General features: G+C 39.5%; 1 protein-coding gene across 1 annotated transcript; it reads right to left on the bottom strand.

Moving 5' to 3' along the window:
* Nucleotides 1–6: 6 nt before the first annotated feature.
* On the bottom strand, nt 7–17,913 carry LOC139640149 (uncharacterized; the record flags this gene model as incomplete). Its single annotated transcript, XM_071514320.1, has 11 exons — nt 7–7,617; nt 8,659–8,790; nt 12,419–12,553; nt 12,822–12,890; nt 13,070–13,093; nt 13,362–13,445; nt 14,294–14,421; nt 15,697–15,865; nt 16,347–16,459; nt 17,295–17,376; nt 17,856–17,913. Coding segments are annotated over 11 exons (1,120 nt in total), but the record flags the coding sequence as incomplete, so codon positions are not given.
* Nucleotides 17,914–19,213: the final 1,300 nt, after the last annotated feature.

Genomic DNA, 19,213 nt, shown 5'->3' with positions numbered 1-19,213 from the left:
TTGGACTGATCCTGAGCGACCGCAGCGTCGGCCCGGACACCATCGCCGTCCGATTGGCCGCCCTGGTGTGCGTCTGCGTCCTATTGGGCGTCGGGCCTTCGAGGGGCGGGACCGCGGCCGACAAAACCGCCCGCCTGGAGGAGCAAGTGAAGGTCCTAGAGAGACGACTGAGAGAGATGGAGAGATGGAGGAGGACGGAGGAGTGAAAGAGGGATGTAGAAGTGGGGAAATGGGGGAGGGGGAGGGAGGGGACTGCATGGGGTCAGGAGAGGAAAATGGATGGATTTTTTTTTCTTCTATGATTCATGGTCGTCTTTTTTGTTCTGTGTCTTGTTTTGTCTTGAAGAAAGGCCTTCAGACCTTAGAGGGGTTTGGGGACCTCAGGGATGAAATGTTGTAATTCTGTAATTGTTGTGTTGTTTGTAGAGTTGGGTTCAAAAAAAGTACTGCATTACTCATTACATGGGATACATCCATTCAGAGAAAGTCCACTTTTTTACCATTTCTATCAAATTAGTGGGAATTCTTCCACCCACGGAAAGTCAACTTTTGTACGATTTCTCATCAAAGTAGTGGGAATACTTCCACTCTGAGAAAGTCAGCTTTTCTACCATTTCTCATCTACGTAATAATGATACTATAGTGCGTTACTACCCAACATTGGTCCTTGGCTCAGTGTTTCTCTTTGGGCGGTTGTCGACATAAAAAAAAAGAAAAGAAAATCCCTGTTCCTGAGATCCCTTGGTCTGTTTGGACGTGACACAGCTTTCCCTCCATCCTCTCTTGGTGAAATCACTTGATCTGATACATGACTGGATTGGTGTCAGCTGTACAGAGGAGCAGATGAACGGTTTGATTCCAAAAATGTTTTGGATCCATATTGAGAGAGAAAAAAAAAAGTCGCTCGGATGGTACTAAAATTAGTTTTGAACAAAAATATTACCTGCATCAAAATTCATTCTAACACTCGGAAGGTCGGACTTTAGTGTTAGTTAATGGAATTTGTGCCATGGTCGGCAGCTCATTGTCTTTTGATGTATCCTCATACAGTAACACTTTACAATAAGGGTCACTAAGTTAACGGTTAGTTAATGCTTAATAAGGGTTAGTTAATGCTTAATAAGCATTAACTAACCTTAATTAACAGTTAAGTAATGTGTAATTTATTAATGGTGTTTATGTTAACTAAAGTATTAATTTATACATGATTTAATAGTTTATAAATATGACTATTAAATAATGTATAAATTAATACCTTAGTTAACATGAACACCATTAGTAAATGATTACCAAACACATTAGTTAACTGTTAATTAAGGGTTAGTTAATTCTTATTAAGCATTAACTAACCCTTAACTTAGTGACCCATATTGTAAAGTAAATTTGGTGTGCCTTAGATAGTTTGTATCTCACTCAAATTTGCCACAGCACCATAAAGGTTGAGAACTATTGATTAGATATAGGCCAGGGGAGATGAATAAATGAGGGGTCAAACATATAAAAAAATCTTGCACAGAATGCATTTTTTTTGTTTTTTTTAATGAGGTGGATATGTGCACCTGTAAATGCTGTTTTGATATCGTAATAAAACCAAAATGTAACATTCCACAGGTGTGAAGAAACGGTGTTGGTTAGAAAAGCTGTTTTTTTTTTCTTTCTTCTTCACGTTCACCTGGAGGGTGTGGCAGTAGCGGAGTCGAGGATGTGGGCAGGCATACAGAGTATCTCTACCTATCTCTTTAGTTTCAGGGCAGAATATAGAAAACCCAGCCATCGGCCTAATTACTGTTACGACTCATCACTGTTGTAACGTGAAAAGCCTTGTTACGCCAATTTTTATGAATTTTAAGTGTTTTTTCGCTTAGTCGTGGGTGTCATTCTGAAATTAAGGCTGTTTTTTTCAGCATTATACTGGCTATGGTTACGCTTGTTATTTCAATGGGGCTTTTATTATCTGATCACATCGGGATGCAGCAAGGGACAGGTCTGGAATCAGAATTGGATCCCAAAAACCACATCAAAATGACAAGTATAAGCACAGCTGTTGATGGTGGTTCACACAGTATGCCGACCTCCTCAATTACCACTACCTGGTGGTGGGGTGTTACATAGTCGCAGGTTACTCAGTTATCCAGAAAATGTGGGAGTCCTCCCTTACCAATTTCAGGAAAGCTTCTGTATAAGGTGTTGTTTACAATTTCTATATGTAATGTAGAAAATGGCAACTTCTGATTTTTTCTCCTAAATTTTATTTGTCAAGAGCGTATTCATTTTATCAATAAAAAAAACAAACATAAAATCTGATTTTTAACTCTCCACCTAAACAGGGAGAAATCACATGATTTCTCAGTTTAAACAGCCTGAAAAGAAGTCAGATTTTCTCATCTGATGTAAGTCCACTCTGCTGTTAGTAACAGTGTTTTTTTTCTGACAAATACCATGCTGTGTTAGAATATTTTGGGAGAGCTCAGCTGGTTAACTACTACTATGAAACACCACCTCCACCCCAGACCTGGGTCGGAGTTTCAATGTCAGTATCTGAAACACTGTACACAGTGAGGTGTATTTGATTCTATGCAGCTTGCTAGACAAAGCTAAACCAAGTGCACCTCCAGGATTTCAGATACCTGAAACATGTCAAGCACTCAGCCCAGATTCACTCCCCCTTCTGTTACCCTTCAAGTTACGGCTACAAGGCAGGTTGGGCTCATGGACGGTTAAAAATCCTTTGAAAATACACCAAAGTATCTGGAACACGTTCTATTCATATTTCCAAATCACATATGAGCACATTGTTTCTCAAGTACAATTAAAACAATACATACAGTACTTCCTACAACCTACTTTGCATTTTTACATTGCTTTAAAAAGCAAGGCATTAACAATGGAGAAAAAAAAAACTGAAGATTCACCATTTTACAAATAGGGAGAACATGGTTCTGCATCTGCAAATCCAATGAGTACTTCAGCAAGTGAATGTAACAGGCTTTGAAGTGAGGCAACAGCAGGGAAATTAAACAACATAACAGGGTTGACAAGTGTAGCTAAGAGAATCACTGAGAGACCATTTGGAGTGGTTTTTATCAGACCTGGGTCAAGCTACAGTTGCTTTTCCAAGTTCTGATTATTCTTGGCTGGTGCAACACAATTGGATTGCCTCAAATGTGCAAATCCCACCCATCTTATACTCAAGGAAGGCAAATGCAAAAACACTGAAGGAAAAATTCCACCCTTTGTCTTAGACCTTTAGATATTGTCAATCTGTGATGTTCAACGCTTTCCAGCAGTTATTTTGAAATTCAATTTTGTAATTTACTTTTTTGTTGTACCCACTTTCCTTCAACCTGCCTCGTCTACTTTTACTTCAGTTAGTGACTTCCTACATTTCCCAAAATGCCTTTCAACAAGAGACTGGGTGGGGAGACTGGGCGTGAACCGGTTCATTTTAGCTAGGGGTTGTACGAGTAAAGTTAGCTTAATATTGGATATTGGCTAGAACGGAGTCACCAGAATGGAGTTTAAACCTGTGGTTGTAAACAGTTCTTACTCTTCCAGTAATCACAAATATGTTCATCAATGTGGGTTTTACTTTGCTTATATCCGAATATCCACCCAATAGCCAAGATCCAATATCAAGCTAACTACACTCTGGTTTTTAGTGTAGGTGGAGAGAACATGAGCGCTAGCTGTTGTCAGTCAAGAAAAAGTGACTCGCCCCTTACTAAAAACACAGCATGTCTTGTGACTGCATTGCATTCTGGTCTATTGAGGCTACTGTCTGTGGAGAAATTGGTCTCTCTCCTCTTCTACGATGGATTTCTCCCTGTATGATTGTTGAACGTCTCTTGGTCCAAAATGGCGGCTCTAGAAAGAAGCCCTCGCTCTTTGATTCTGAGGGACTGACACCAAAACCTGACGTTTGCCACTAATGTTTTACATCCTGAAACATTTTCTGATATTAAACTCCATTGTAGCTGCTGGAAATATTGCGATGTGATGTCATGTCTACATTTGTGTATTACACCACCAAACAAAATGGACCTAGAAATTCAGTATATCACCATAAGTATATCACCCATAGCATTTTTTTTTTTTAACAGTGTTCATGTGTTTTTTTAAGGTGGATTTTTCCCTCAATGGATCAGGTGCATAAAGCCTACTGGTTGCAGTGTGGGATAAGCCTGGAGAACTCAATGATATCAAACCAGAAGGCTGCTTTCTTTATGCGCCCGGTCTTTTACGCTAAGTTTTTGCTTTAGTACCAAGAATGGATTTCAACAAATAACTGACCCAGGACTGTGCAAGTAAACAGTAGACAACAAAGAATACACATAAAAATGATGATATCAGGATTGGGCTTGATTCATTTTCATTCAGAGCGAATTTTCCCTTAAAATGTTGCCAATAAAATAAGTTCATTTCTGGATGTCAACTTCAGCTCTGAGTTGAAAAAGAATGGAACCCCAGAAGTAAAGTGTAGCTCCATATAAACTAATTTCATTTGTAGTTGTACATATTGTATGAAGAGGTATAAAATGAGAGGTAGGATACCAACTTCAACACCTATGGTCATTGATTGGCATAAAATCCAGAGGTGGACTTTGAATTGGAGAGATTGACCAAACCAAGTGACCAAAAATGTTGTGAGCTTGAAAACAGGTTAATTAACAAAGTTGGTCATCTGGCCGTCTTTCCAGTGTTTCCACATCCTCTCCAACTCCACCCCTAGCCATCAACAGCAATTCACTCACTGAATGTCATTGGCTATATTTACACAGAAACAATTCATCTTTCCACTGCTGGCAAAACATGTAAGGAACATCAGATCTAGCACACAAAAAAAAAAAGAAAATCAGATCTTATTTCGCTGTTCATGTGAAAATCTACCCAAAGAGACAAAGATCGATGAGGACAGAGGCCGAAGTCATCTTGACATTGAGAGATGAAAAGGCACTGTCTTCAGAACGTCTGAATAGCTTCGGTTAACAAATCTGTTGTATGAGCGACGACTAGGATTTGATAGCATTTGGCTGGATTCACCAAACTCAAACAGAACCTCCCTTTAGTGGAGCAGACTGCGTTTTTGATGTGAACGGACGACAACAGAGCAGTCCAAAGCTTGTTTGTCCCCGGTGAAGATGTGACTTGAACAACAGAGTTGCCTGTACAGCATACCCAGGGCCTAAACTGAATCCCACCTACCTCAGACAATAAAACCCTGACTGGTCAGCAACATCTAGAAAGACCTCAGACAGTGAGGTTTGACACAAGGCCGCTGAGGAATTTCCCCAATTTGGCATATTATGCTAATTTTTTGTATTGTTTTCTATGTAACAAATGCTATAATGCAGATGTCTGCCTACTCCAGTGACAATCCTTATTTTATTGTACTTTAGCACCCACCTATATAACCTTATTTCAAGCTGCCAAAACAGTTATTGCCCTCAGAAGAGAGTCTGCATACCCTGTGGAGATGACAGTATGGAGGCTCGTTATGCGTACTCACCTCAACATGCAAAAGAAAAAAACAAAATGGATAAAAGACAGACTTTGGTAGAGAAAGGCATTTGTGATGCTATTTACAGGCTTGTTATTGGTTTAACGGGTACATTCCAGATAACTGGGAGGGTTTCTGACCTCCGCTCTCCGTCAATAAGAGATGACAGCCACCACGGTCGTCACCACATCCTGCCCAGAGGCGGTACTCTCTAGTTCAACCTCTTATGACAATATTGTCCTCTTCAGATCAGACACATCCAACCAGTTGTCATGAATGCACTATTACTGTATGTATGGAGCCCAGGAGTGGTAAAAATGATGTGCTGAGGTCATGATTTTGCTACATTGAGGGTACCAGATGCTATTGCATGCGCGTGAGAACAATCTTGTTCCCTCGTTCTGGTGAATTCGTACACTCATTTTCACTATATTGTGCGCACAATTGCATAATTCATGTGAGCAAATTACTTAACGCGCTACCAAATTGTTGATTGATTGATTGAGCTTATCAGCAGATCTCAAACTGATTTCACCCATTTGTCATAAATAGTTGAATTACTTGATTTAATTATTTAGCCTGATATTTAGTTCAGTTGAGGTTGTTTAATTGAATTGATTTTAAGAGCAATTTGGCATCAATTGGTCCTCAATATGCAGGCTGGAGGGATGTTGTAGATTTTAAAAAGGATTTGTATCGCTCAACACTCAAGCGCACACTTAGCATCTTGTGCACATGAGTTAATACTATGTTACCATAAAATATATTTTTTTCCCTACAGGATGGTCATTCCCAGGCTCCATAATTACGGACAAACATGAAGTAGCTATCTGACTGGCTGACGGGCTGTACATGGTTTGTCCTAAGGTGGATACTGGTCCTTCCTGGTACATTGTGATTGGCTGATAAATGGGTGGGACAAAGGTTCTAGAGGCTCTGTCTGGAAGATGAGTGATAGGATTTTTTGCTTTAATGGTCAGGAGGCATGAGGCCACCCTGAAAGGCAGTCGAAGTGTTTGTTTTGATACCATTCTGACGGTTTGGTTGTTAGAAAGACACTGTGAAAACACTGTAAGGCTCCACACTTGTCAGCTACACTTTTCTTTGCTAAGGCTTTTGTCAACCCTTCCTATGGAGTGATTTTCATTTTAGTTTCTCTGTGGCCTTGTTTGTTTCCTTCTGTTGCCCCCGGACTCTGAAGTTTGAGTAAATCTCAAGCATCTTTTCTTGACTTCTTGGTTTTCCCTGCACATTACATCCCGTCCTCACATCTCCAACTTAACATTAAAAAGGCAGACAGGTTCCAGAGGAAATCAACCCTCATTGACTATCTGTGGTGGGAGAAGAGGATGAGGGAGGAGGGTAGGGTGAAAGGAATCGAAGAAAAGACACGTGCAGGGCTGGAGTCAGTTCAGTTTCCAGTAAAAATGTATTTCCAGAATTCAATAGGTTGGAGATGACAATCTCCTGAACTGCTGGTAAACGGAACCCAGCTCTGCTTTTAAGATTCACCCAACAAATCAGATTTTGACATTAATAGCAAGATGCCCATTCCCAGCTTCTGTTCCACATTCTAACAATTCAAGAGCAGGCCTCCTTTCCTGGTCTCATTGCCTAGAGGTGGAAATTCAACCCCCAGAAAGTCGACTCCTACATGCTGACTCTTCTTTCTCTGCCCACAATTCTTTAGTTTCACTGCCAATCCATAGCTGGTTGACCCAGCAAAAATAGTTGTTATTTTGCCAGATAACACACTAACAAGGAGTCAGGAGTCCCATTTATCGTGAGTCATCTGAGGGTTGAAACAAAGAGCAAGGTGAGGAGGCGAGGAAAGGAGGCTACAATCCAAAAGATACTGATTGTTTGCGACATTTTGCATTCCGGTGTGAATAAAACTCTCGAACGCTTACTAGAAGGAATGCAAAATGGCCACAGAGGGGCGTCGCAACAGCAAGTTAAAGTGAGGAAGGAACTGGGTAGGAAGCTGCTAGACCCTACAGGAAGTTGGTGGAGGAGGGTTTTCCTGCGTCGATCTGGAACTGGTAGGCAGCGTCGGAGGAAGTGGGAACATTGGTGGAGGAGGGGGGGACAGGGGCCACAGGAGACGATGCGCTGTCCGCCTGGGGAGGAAGGGGGAGGAAAATGTAGTCAGTGTGTGTCCAATGGCGGGGTCACACCTAAAGGCTGAAAAGACTGGCCACATCGGCCGCATTCGAGGGTGGCGCACCACCTGAAATTTGAAGCAACCCAAACAGCACCATAGTTGTACATACTCCTTTACAGTCATTCTTCACTAAACGCATTGTGATGCATCAGTGTGGTGTCAGTGCATTGTTCTAGCCGCTCCACAGAGTGCTTTTATTTTGAGAGAAGAGCCTAGGATAAAAGATGGGCCAGGTTCATCAATATGCAGAAGTATACCTTGGGTATTTTTACCTCCGCCAAGGAGGTTATGTTTTCGGTGCCGTTTGTTTGTTTGTCTGTTTGTTTGTCTGTTAGCAGGATTATGGAAAAACTACTGGCCCAATTTTCATGAAACTTGGTGGAAGGGTGTAGCATGGGCCAGGGAAGAACCCATTAAATTTTGGAGCGGATCCGGATCCGACTCACGAACAAGCAATAATAGCACGAACCTTGGCGGAGGTCTGCGCTCTCCGAGTGCCCTTCTATAGTAGTTTCACTATATACACAAATGCAAAGAAAAGCTGAAGTGAAACAAACAACAATCTAGCCACAAACTACAACCAGAGACTACTATAGTAAGTTCCAATTAGAGTCATCACATCAGAAATCAACCAATACGAACTTTATTTCCAACTTTCTGGTTATTTCAACTATGTTTATGAGGATGAAGGCATGTGTCACACTTGGCGATTTTTGAGCTTGGACGCTTTCATCAAATGCGATGCAATGTGAATGCAACACAGCAGTGGGTCAGCTGTCACTCATTTCAAAGGAAGCATTCCCCCCATGGCTGATGGCTGTAGTGGAGCTTGGAGGTTAATCCGTAATGCATCCGTAATGAGTTCCACACAAGGATCCTATGGCTCAAACATATTGATTGATTTATAGCAACTCTGCTACTCTACTCTCCGTTCCTGGAGAGCGTGTATGTGTGTGTGTGTGTGTGTGTGTGTGTGTGTGTGTGTGTGTATATCTACCTGTGGTGGGGTAGTCAGCAGGGGCTCAGCAGGTGAGGAAGCCATATTCTCCATCTTGAGCTCCTCCTTGACCGGTTCACTGGCTGCTGTTGGTGGGGCGGCGCTGTACATCACTGGAGCTGGAGCATAGCCCTGCACACACACACACACACACACACACACACACATATTTACATTCGTTTCTTATTATATTGGGGAGAGCAACAACTAAATCCTATCCTGCTAAACCCAAAATTGGTGGAATCTTTCTGTCCTTGTGAGGACATTTGGACCTTACAAAGATAGAAGGACATGAACACATTGAATAATTAACATAAGATGTTTAAGCAGAATAGTACCTCTGATTTAACTGTAATCACAAAGGGCCATGTATTACTACTATTATTACTGTTAGTACTACTATTTGTACTGCTAATACAACCTGTGGTGCTGGTCGAGAAATCTCTCGCCCTGCATAAAATATCCATCTAAAAAAAAGAGATAATTTCACTTGTTTCCAATGCAAATCAACTTGTTCTCAGATTGTTCTTGAATCAAGTGTCATTTTCTTGATTCTGCTGTGTCTCAAGATACTGACACTGGTTTCTAGAAGGTTCCTGGAAGAAGTGAAGTGAGTGCAATTATCACACCCAATTGGCAGAGTTATCTTTGTTTTAAGAAAAACAAGTGAACAAGCAACAAGAGGACTGACTATGGGACGAGATGACTGTTAGGATGGACATTGTTGCAGTGTACACTCTCTTACACACTCACGCCAACGTTCAAATATTTGCACAAGCACACGTGCCGCACATCAAACTAAACAAACACAGCATGGGTCAGGACATAATTGTATTCTGAATAGTCCAAGGCTGGATCCTTTTTAATCAGTGGAAACCTCCATTGAAAAGTCACTTTAACTTAAGTCAGACAGAGGCACATAACAGAGAAACACAAAGTCCCGATTAGGGTTTGATCAGGCCGATATTGGTCTTTTATGAAGAATCAGATACCAGCCAGACGGTTTGATAATTTGTATGCCAAAACAATTACAAAAAATGACAAGTATTCAGTGGTTCCACCTGAATTGTACTCTTGTCAGGGTGGAAACGCCTCTGAAACAGCATTTAGACCATGAGACACTAAAACTCGCCAGACTAATGAAATAGTTTTAGGTGGGTTAGCAGGTTTCACTGCAGGTTTTACAGTCTGACATCCCGTAAAATGGTTGAGGATGGCGGTATTGTATCGGCACACTGATATATGGATCTAAACCTTGTTGAGGCTTAAAGCTCTCAGAGCAGAGCTGCTGACAGTGGAAAGATCAGTGTGGGTCTCAGCTGTTTTATCTAAAGGCACCGTTAACTATCTTGGATCCAGCCTCAGAAATCATTTGTGTTTCCATTTGTACAACTGCTTGTTAAACACGTGACCATTTTGGATTTTGCGAGGACGCAGTTTGAGCCTTGAGGTATCGACCGCTCTGACTGGATTCACCAGTTTGCGGGCTGGACGCTGTTCGCCCGTGTTTAGACGCACCCATGTAAGAAAAACAACTCTTTTCGACCGCGATTGGTCAGGAAGGGTCAAGGTTGAGGATTGAAATATCATTCATCCAGGTGACTATAGTGAAATGGGTGTATGGGGGTGTGTATATGAGAGAGAAGGTGAGAAGTGAGAGCCAAAGACAGACAGAGACCACTAGGGAAGACAGGCGACAGGAGACTACAATACTACAACACTACAATCTTGTAGCCTACATGTGTGCATGACTACATGCAACAGTAAAAGACGTGGACAATGTGCCAGAACAGACCACAGTAAACTACAACAGAACAGAGTAGACTCTGCTAGAGTAGAAACGTACCATAGGTGCTCCAGGGTAGTACTGGTTGCATGGGCAGGATAGAGTGGAGCTGGGTGTTAGCAAAAGTGCTGTCTGTGTAAAGGAGCTAACTCTGCTGGTGTTGCTACGAGGTCTAGGCATTGTAATACACTGTATTTAGTTATATGACTTTAACATATCAATCCTTTTACATCAATTTTCTTCACCAGCTAGTCATCACTTTCTAAGTCTGTCCTTTAGTTACCCTGAAAACAACTCGTCACTGTTGCTAACGACAAGCTAGAGAGTTACTGCTAGCTTGCTAGCTTGAGGTTAGCAGTAAACACAAGTTAGAGTGAGGCATGATAAACGCCTTTTTCAAACAATATTGCCAATACTGAACATTTTATCTCCAGCATGTGACTAATGTATGGAAGCCCATTTCCGCCAGTGTGATGAAAAAAAAAGATCCTGTAAGTCATTATAATGAGAAACTTTCTCAAAATAATGCTTAGTATCTCAAAATAATGACTTAGTATCTCAAAATAATTAGTATGTCAAAGATACTAACTCATTATTTTGAGAAAGTTTCTCATTATTTTGAGATACTAACTCATTATTTTGAGAAAGTTTCTTATTATTTTGAGATACTAACTCATTGTTTTGAGATACTAAGTCATTATTTTGAGAAAGTTTCTCACTATTTTGAGATACTAAGTCAAAATATTGAGAAAGTTTCTCATTATTTTGAGATACGAAGTCATTATTTTGAGAAAGTTTCTCATTATTTTGAGAAATTCTTATTATTTTGAGATACTAACTCATTATTTTGAGATACTAAGTCATTATTTTGAGATACTAAGTCATTATTTTGAGAAAGTTTCTCATTATTTTGAGATATTAAGTCATTATTTTGAGATACTAAGTCATTATTTTGAGAAAGTTTCTCATTATTTTGAGATATTAAGTCATTATTTTGAGATACTAAGTCATTATTTTGAGAAGGTTTCTCATTATTTTGAGAAAGTTTTCATTATAATGACTTACAGGACCGTTTTTTTCATGACTCTGGCGGAAATGGGCTTCCATACTAATGTATGGTGAAGAAAATAACAAAAATTCAACAAGGGCAAAAATTCAAAACGTATCAAAATATTCCTTTCAGTATTTGACGAAAGACTGGTAACATTGGTCAGATTGTCACATTATGGAACCCATTAAAACTCATTGTGAAACCCATTATATATCCTACTTAAAACCCATAATAAGTAAAGTACATACCCTATTATTAATTAACTTTATTAGTTAACTTGTACTTTTTACTTATCAATTGACTTTATCCATTACTTAATGATATGCATAAATACTGTGTTATATATATTATAAATATGCTTATTTATATCTTTTTTATTTTCTTTTAAACGTGATTTTAATGCACTTTTCACTTTTCTAATCCTCTTGCACTGTCTTTTCCTCTTGCATTTTTTATCTATGTCTTTATTTTTATTTTATCTATTTTTTATGTCATCTAAAAGTGGGAGTATTTGTTGTGTTCTTTTATCTTTCTATTTCACTTGATTTGAACTGCACTAGTTTACTTTTTAAGTCTTTTATCTTGTGGATCTCTTGTCTGTGCTTTTGCACTTTTTAATTGTACATTTTTTACCTTTACTGTATTTTTTATTACTCTGTAAAGCACTTTGAATTGCCTCAGTGTATGAAATGTGCTATACACATAAAGCTGCCTTGCCTTGCCTATGCTTAATTATATCTTTCAAACCCTTTACTGTACTTATAAGATTACTTACAGCTTCCCCATTGTATAATTTAACAACATCAGTACATAAGGTTGTCTTTCTTTCTGAATTCCTACAAAGTTACAGTGCAAGCCTTTCATCTGTCAGCAGCTTTGTGAGTCAGTCAGCACTTTAAGTCAGTCAGCCAGTTGGGTTGTACCATAGGAGCTCCTGGCCCAGGGGGGTACTGGCCGGGTGGCGGACCGTTCCACTGCGGAGGCTGGCCGGGGGGGACCATGGCTGGACCAACAGGGGGGTACATGGGGTTCTGCGGGGGGTAGGCTGGGTTAAAACCCTAAAAGGGAAACAATCAGGAAGAACATCAGTAAATAATGGGAAAGGCAGTAAAAGAGGAAATCTGGTGAGTGGAAAAAAACAACTTAAAATCCTAGACAAAAAAATCCCTGAGAAATCACACTGGGAAACCTTGAATGAAAACAATGAAAACATTTAAACAAAGCGCTTTTCATCCTGTGTTGGAACCTGTTAGACCTGTTAGTCCTGGTTTAGTTAAGTCTACCTTGGCCCTGTTTTAGAAACTAGGCTAGTAATGTGATACTGACCGCTACAGGTGGAGGGCCGTTCCACTGTCCTGGGACAGCTGGGTTAGGGGGAGGGTGGACCACAGGAGCCTATATGAACACACACACACACACACACACAAGTAAAATAATTTGTTGTCTTGGCATTACACACAATTATTCACCAGTTGCAAGCTGCAAAATGACATAATTGTAGTGAATGCGACTGCATAATTATCATGTAGTAAGTACTCTGTGTATATATAATAAGTGTGTGATGTGTACTGTACCATGTTAGGGTCGTGGTAGTACATCTGCAACACAGAAAAACACAACAACATTCTTACATGAATTCATTTAACATTAATAAATCATTACCACATTCATTTTGAGACAGTATAATTACTGGAAACAGATTTGGAGGGAAATTTGCTGGACAGCTTTATGGCAGTGTTTCTTGCCTTGTGTTTATGTTTCTTACTTTGCTTTTATTTCTTTTGCTGATTTTATCTGGGGGGTTTTTTACTGCTTATATAACTGTATAAATGAAGTTATTATTAATATTTATTATTATCGTCTCACCGCCCCCGGATCTCCAGGAGTGTGGTAGGCAGGAGGAGGTCCAGCAGGGCCGGTGGGAGGGAGGTGGACCGTCTCTGGGGAGTTCTGGAGAGACAGAGAGGGATCAGGGTGATTTTTGATTTTTATGACAGGATGATAAACAGTATTTTTTTTTTTTTTTTAAATCACACCGCACAATACCAAAATATACACCACCAGTCAAAAGTTTGGACCCACCTGATTGAATCTTCTATGTGTTTCATTCTCTTAAAGCCATTTTGATCTAAAGGCTTCTGCTTAAATGCTTGAAATTTGTTTCTTCGACAAATATAAATAGTGAAGTTGATGCCTATGTGTGAATTTCTTTCCAAAGCCTTTGCCTTTCCATAAAGGCTACTTGTAAGATAGTAAAAATAAATTAAAGTGTGGTGTGTCAAAACTTTTGACTGGTAGTGCATTTGTCAATAAAAAGAAAAAAAGGAGATTAAACAAAAATGTGCCAAACCAATATACAAAAAACTCTACAGCTAAAAAAAACAAAGGTTTAAAGCTTTAATGTGATGTAATGCACCCATAGGCGGCCATATTGGAGGTCCTCAGCTTTTGTCTCGTACGACTTGTCCGTCTCAACAGAAACTGGGAAATGGGAACTGATCATTTCACCACTGTATTTAGATGTCAGCTTGTTAGCTAGCTAACCATATACGGTTACAAATGGTTAGCCTACCAGATACTATCTGGCTAGCTAAGCATCTGAGGTGGTCAGAGACGCATTTAGCCATATTAACAATAAATACATGTTAATGCCAGGTGTAATGAGAGCCAAACTGTCCATCATTATATCAAAAGTTCAAAGTGAGAAAAGTTCCTTCAAATGAATAAATCCCTACATAAACAACACAGTTTCAACAGATGGAGTCACACAGCTTTTCTGTATCTATATGGGTTTGCACCTGTAGCGTTGCAGTAGTGGAGGCTTTCTGCCTGAAGATCTTCTTCCGACAGCAGCAGCAAATACCAGCCGGGATCCCCAGGAGCAAGAGGAGAGCCAGGAGAGGGTTAGCTCCATCTTCATGATGGTCTGTAGCGGGAAAAGGAGGAGGGAGGAAGTGAAATACACAGCAGAGCCAGCGGCGGATCCCACCCAACATTGTCATGGTGGTCAGGAGGGATGGAGGGATGGATGGATAGAGAACGGAGACAGACAGAGAGAGAGAGAGAGAGAGAGAGACATAGAGAGAAAGAGGAGGTAGATGGTCAACCCTTGTATGTTCATGGTGGTTCTTGTCGCTAACGTTAGCTTTCAGTTGAGTTTTGGCAGTTTGATAAGCACTGGTGCAACAGACCCATCTGCACAGTTCTCAAGCAAGTGTGACACACTTTACGACCTGAATGCCCGTACTTGCGTTGTCACCATAGCAACTAACCCTTAAAAGTCGCCATTTTATGGTGTACTAGACAAATTACCATAGCAAACTGTGGAAGGACCGTTCTAGCCATTCAAGTTCTGTGGTTTAACATGAAACGTTGCAAATGTTAACTGGGAAAACTCTATGTATGTAAGGCTATGTGACTCTGTCTCTCTCCCCAGCTATGTCTGGTCTCCACACCCATGTGTCTCTGTCAGTTAATGACCAAACTATTATCAGAGTGCAGTGGAGAGAGGGAAGGGGGGGGGTCGAGGGAGAGAGAAGAGGAGAGGAAAAAGAGAGAAATAAGGGGCTAGGAGGGAGGAGGGGGGTTTGTTGTTAAAAATAGATCCGGTTTGTAAGCCCCTATATAGTACAACCACACATATGTCAGCTGTCAATCAACCTGGGTCCCTTCACTCTGGAAAGCACTGCTGCTAGGTGATTACTGAGAAGACTAGTGCTGGACTATTGCTTCAAGCAAGGTGCACCACAGGTCCTTTCTTCCTATCACAATGAAATTGTATTATGTTGAATGTGGACACAAACACTTTTTGTATCATGACTTTTATATATTTTGTTGTTAACATATTCAAATTAGCTAATATTTCCTAAAAGTTAGAATACTTTCTTCTCAGTGGATAGAAGTCAGAGTGCATTTTCCTGTTATTTACATCAAATTTCTAGGTTATTGATAAAAATGATCATTATTATTATTAATTACCACTAGATTATGTAATTTTAAAAAGCAATATTCAGGGCGATATTTGATACCACGGAAAATATCGCGATATTTCCTAAATATCTTAATATTATCAGACCAAGCCTAGTACAGACATACATACATACATACATATACAGTATATACACATAGAAACATACATACATGCATACACACACACACACAAACATCTATAGACATAGTATAGAGGAGGACGGGGACCCACCGGTCAGGTCCATCCTGGTAATAGACACCACTCGGTTCCTGCGGTCCATCAGGGTGTAGCGTCCCACATCGCTGGTGTTCACGTCTTTGATCTCAATGTTCATGGAGTGAGTCTTGACCCGGTCCCAGTAGTCTGGGATGTCCTGGGACACCGGAGCACCGTCATGCACCTGGGGGTGGAGGGAGATATTCCTTTTAACAAAATCCCATCCAGGAAACCGGTGATGGAAATTCTAGCTTTATAGCGTAAGTTCGACTCGCCACGTTTCCATCAGACTGTCAAAGCAAGCTTTTGAAATGTCACGAAAAATACAATGCCAATCATTTTCCTGAAGATAATTAGACGTGTTAGAAACAACATGTATGATATTCTAATGAACCAACTAATAGTCATACAACCATGATGGAGACTTATACATGTTAGAAACAGCAGGACATTTCACATTATGACTTTTTCCTCGAAAAACAAAATTCCACCTGAAGCCATATCGAGTAAATTGCCATTTCTATTCAGCCTTTTGACTTCAAAATACCTAAATGACTTGGACGGAACCTCTTTGATTGTGATGCACTTCATTCATCAAACCATGACTCTCTGCCTTCATCAATCCAAGCCCAATCCCTAACCTGTCTCCCATCCCTCCGCCTCACCAGTGTAACATTAGCCTCCCCAGAGAAGAAGAGGTGAGCGTCAGCCAGGTCGAGGCCCTCTAGCGAGATGTAGAGCGTCTCTCCTGGTATACGCTTCACATAGTTATGCCTGGCTGGAATAGAGGAGAGCAGAGGGGAGAAACAGACAGATAGATTGGTTTCATTGGCATTCACCAATAACGGCTTTCTTCATATATCAGCATGGCTGCGGGAAGGAAAAAAGAGAAAGCCAGGGAAAGATGGAGAGAACTGAGGAGAGATTTTTTTTACGACAAAATCTAGAACTGTCATGATTAGTAGTTGTGGATTTCTTGCAAAGTAAGAGCGGTTTCTGTTTTGTGCTGTAAAACAATCTTGCTTTGTGCCGTAAAGCAATCCAGCAGACTTACTGCCAAATCTGACCCAGTGTTTCACAATGTAAAATGCAGTGGAGAGGCCGGTAGAGGCTGGACGATCTTCTGAGTGATGGTCTGACTCTCATCAGTAATTATACTAATATCTCAAAATGAATGTGGTAATGATTTACTGATGTTAAAATGCTACACCTAGCACTTTTAAAGGTAACCTATGTAAGACTTTAACCTTACCTAGCCTACAATCCTCTCAGTAGGTTCAAAGAGACAGTGGAAGGATGAACTGCTAATATATTCATTCCAGATTTGGCTTGGTGTCTCCTATATTAAGCTCAGTGTGTTTTTTTCTGTGTTGCAAAAATAGCTCAAGCCCTAAAGCGCAAGCCCCTCCCGCCCTTTGTAAAAAAATATTCAGGCTCAATCAAGGAGCAGCCAGCTGTAACGCGGGCGGAGGCGCGGAGTTTGAAGAGTAGAGAGGCGTTTTTGATTTTCGATTCCTTCCTTAAACAGGTTGCCGTTGAGGAAAAACTGAGAGAAAATAACGCTTTAACCTTTCAAATACCTAACTAGCTAGAGAACAGGGCTGCAGACTCACGTGTGATGGCCACTTTGACAGTGGAAATCTCTTTATTCCAGTAGTCTCTCTGGGTGTACGTCCCCTCGTCCGCAAAGGTCACCTGACAAAACAGATACAGCCCACATGAATACATAGTGAACAGCAATGATTCCCCCCGAATGTGTGGGAAGTCCTGTGACTGAGCATTTGGGCCATCATGGGACATTTTACAGGTCAAACAGCTATAATGGTTAAATCATAATGGAATGGCTGTGTCTTATTTAATCTGTAAATGTTTCCTCTGTATCCATTCAACAGTAGTGCACCACCACAGCGACAACACTACCACCACTACCTGAGGAAATATGGAATTAAAAACAGAACGACAGAGTCAAATTTACATGTAAAACACAAAGACGTGTGGTCCCAACATCTAGAATGAATGTATTTATTTTAAGTATTTTTAACACTGCAGCCTACACTAGAATGAGACCAAAACAGAGAAGGATGCCAAAAAAAAAACACCACTGCTGCACAAAGAGCAAAACACTGCCTTATAACAATAAGTCACACAGTTCCAAAAATTATGATTGCAGTCACCTTGTCGATGTACCAGCGCCGGTCGTTGCCTGTTCCAGACACCCTGCCTCTGGTCATCCTGTAGAGGACAGAGCAATAACATCATGGAGATACAGAGAGAGAACCACAACAACAAAAAAACAACTGAAGTCAGGAGGAGCTGATATAAACCCAACCCGGTCTTTTCTGAAATCTACACAACGCATGATATGGGCCTTATCCCATTGATCCAAGTGACAGGGTAACACTTCACATTAAGTGTTTATTAACTAATGTTAACTAATGCATTTACTAGCATTAATTAAACATGAATAACAACATTAACAAAGATTAGTTCATGTTAAATGCACATAAACAACTGCATTCATTAATGTTGTTATACATGTTTGTTAATAATGTTAACTAATAGCTTTACTAGCATTAATTAAACATGAATAACAACATTAACAAAGATTAGTTCATGTTAAATGCACATAAACAACTGCATTCATTAATGTTGTTATACATGTTTGTTAATAATATTAACTAATGCATTTACTAACATAAATTAACATGAATAACAACATTAACAAATATTAATGTTAAATGCACATAAACAACTGCATTCATTAATGTTGTTATACATGTTTGTTAATAATGTTAACTAATGTGTTTACTAACAAATTAACATGAATAACAACATTAACAAATATTAGTTCATGTTAAATGCACATAAACAACTGCATTCATTAATGTTGTTATACATATTTGTTAATGTTAACTAATGCATTTACTAACATAAATTAACATGAATAACAACATTAACAAAGATTAGTTAATGTTAAATACACAAACAACTGCATTCAATAATGTTGTTATACATGTTTGTTAATAATGTTAACTAATGCATTTACTAACATACATTTACATGAATAACAACATTAACAAATATTAATGTTAAATGCACATAAACAACTGCATTCATTAATGTTGTTATACATGTTTGTTAATAATGTTAACTAATGCATTTATTAACATAAATTAACATGAATAACAACATTAACAAATATTAGTTAATGTTAAATGCACATAAACTACATTCATTAATGTTATTATACATGTTTGTTAATAATGTTAACTAATGTGTTTACTAACATGAAATAAACATGAATAACAGCATTAGCAAATATTAGTTAATGTTAAATGCACATGAACTGCATTAATTAATGTTGTTATAAATGTGTTAATAATGTTAACTAATGTGTTTACTAACATGAAATAAACATGAATAACAACATTAACAACAATTAGTGTTAAATGCACATGAACAACTGCATTAACTAATGTTGTTATAAATGTGTTAATAATGTTAACTAATGTGTTAACTAACATGAAATAAA

The sequence above is a fragment of the Centroberyx affinis genome, unplaced genomic scaffold (assembly GCF_046629955.1).
Source record: "Centroberyx affinis isolate AG114_WGS23_722 - 3 ecotype Tasmania unplaced genomic scaffold, CSIRO-AGI_Caff_v1 ptg008464l_1, whole genome shotgun sequence".
Classification (NCBI taxonomy): domain Eukaryota; kingdom Metazoa; phylum Chordata; class Actinopteri; order Beryciformes; family Berycidae; genus Centroberyx; species Centroberyx affinis.
Note: the sequence above shows the minus strand (reverse complement) of the source record. Positions and strands in the feature narration are given on the sequence as shown.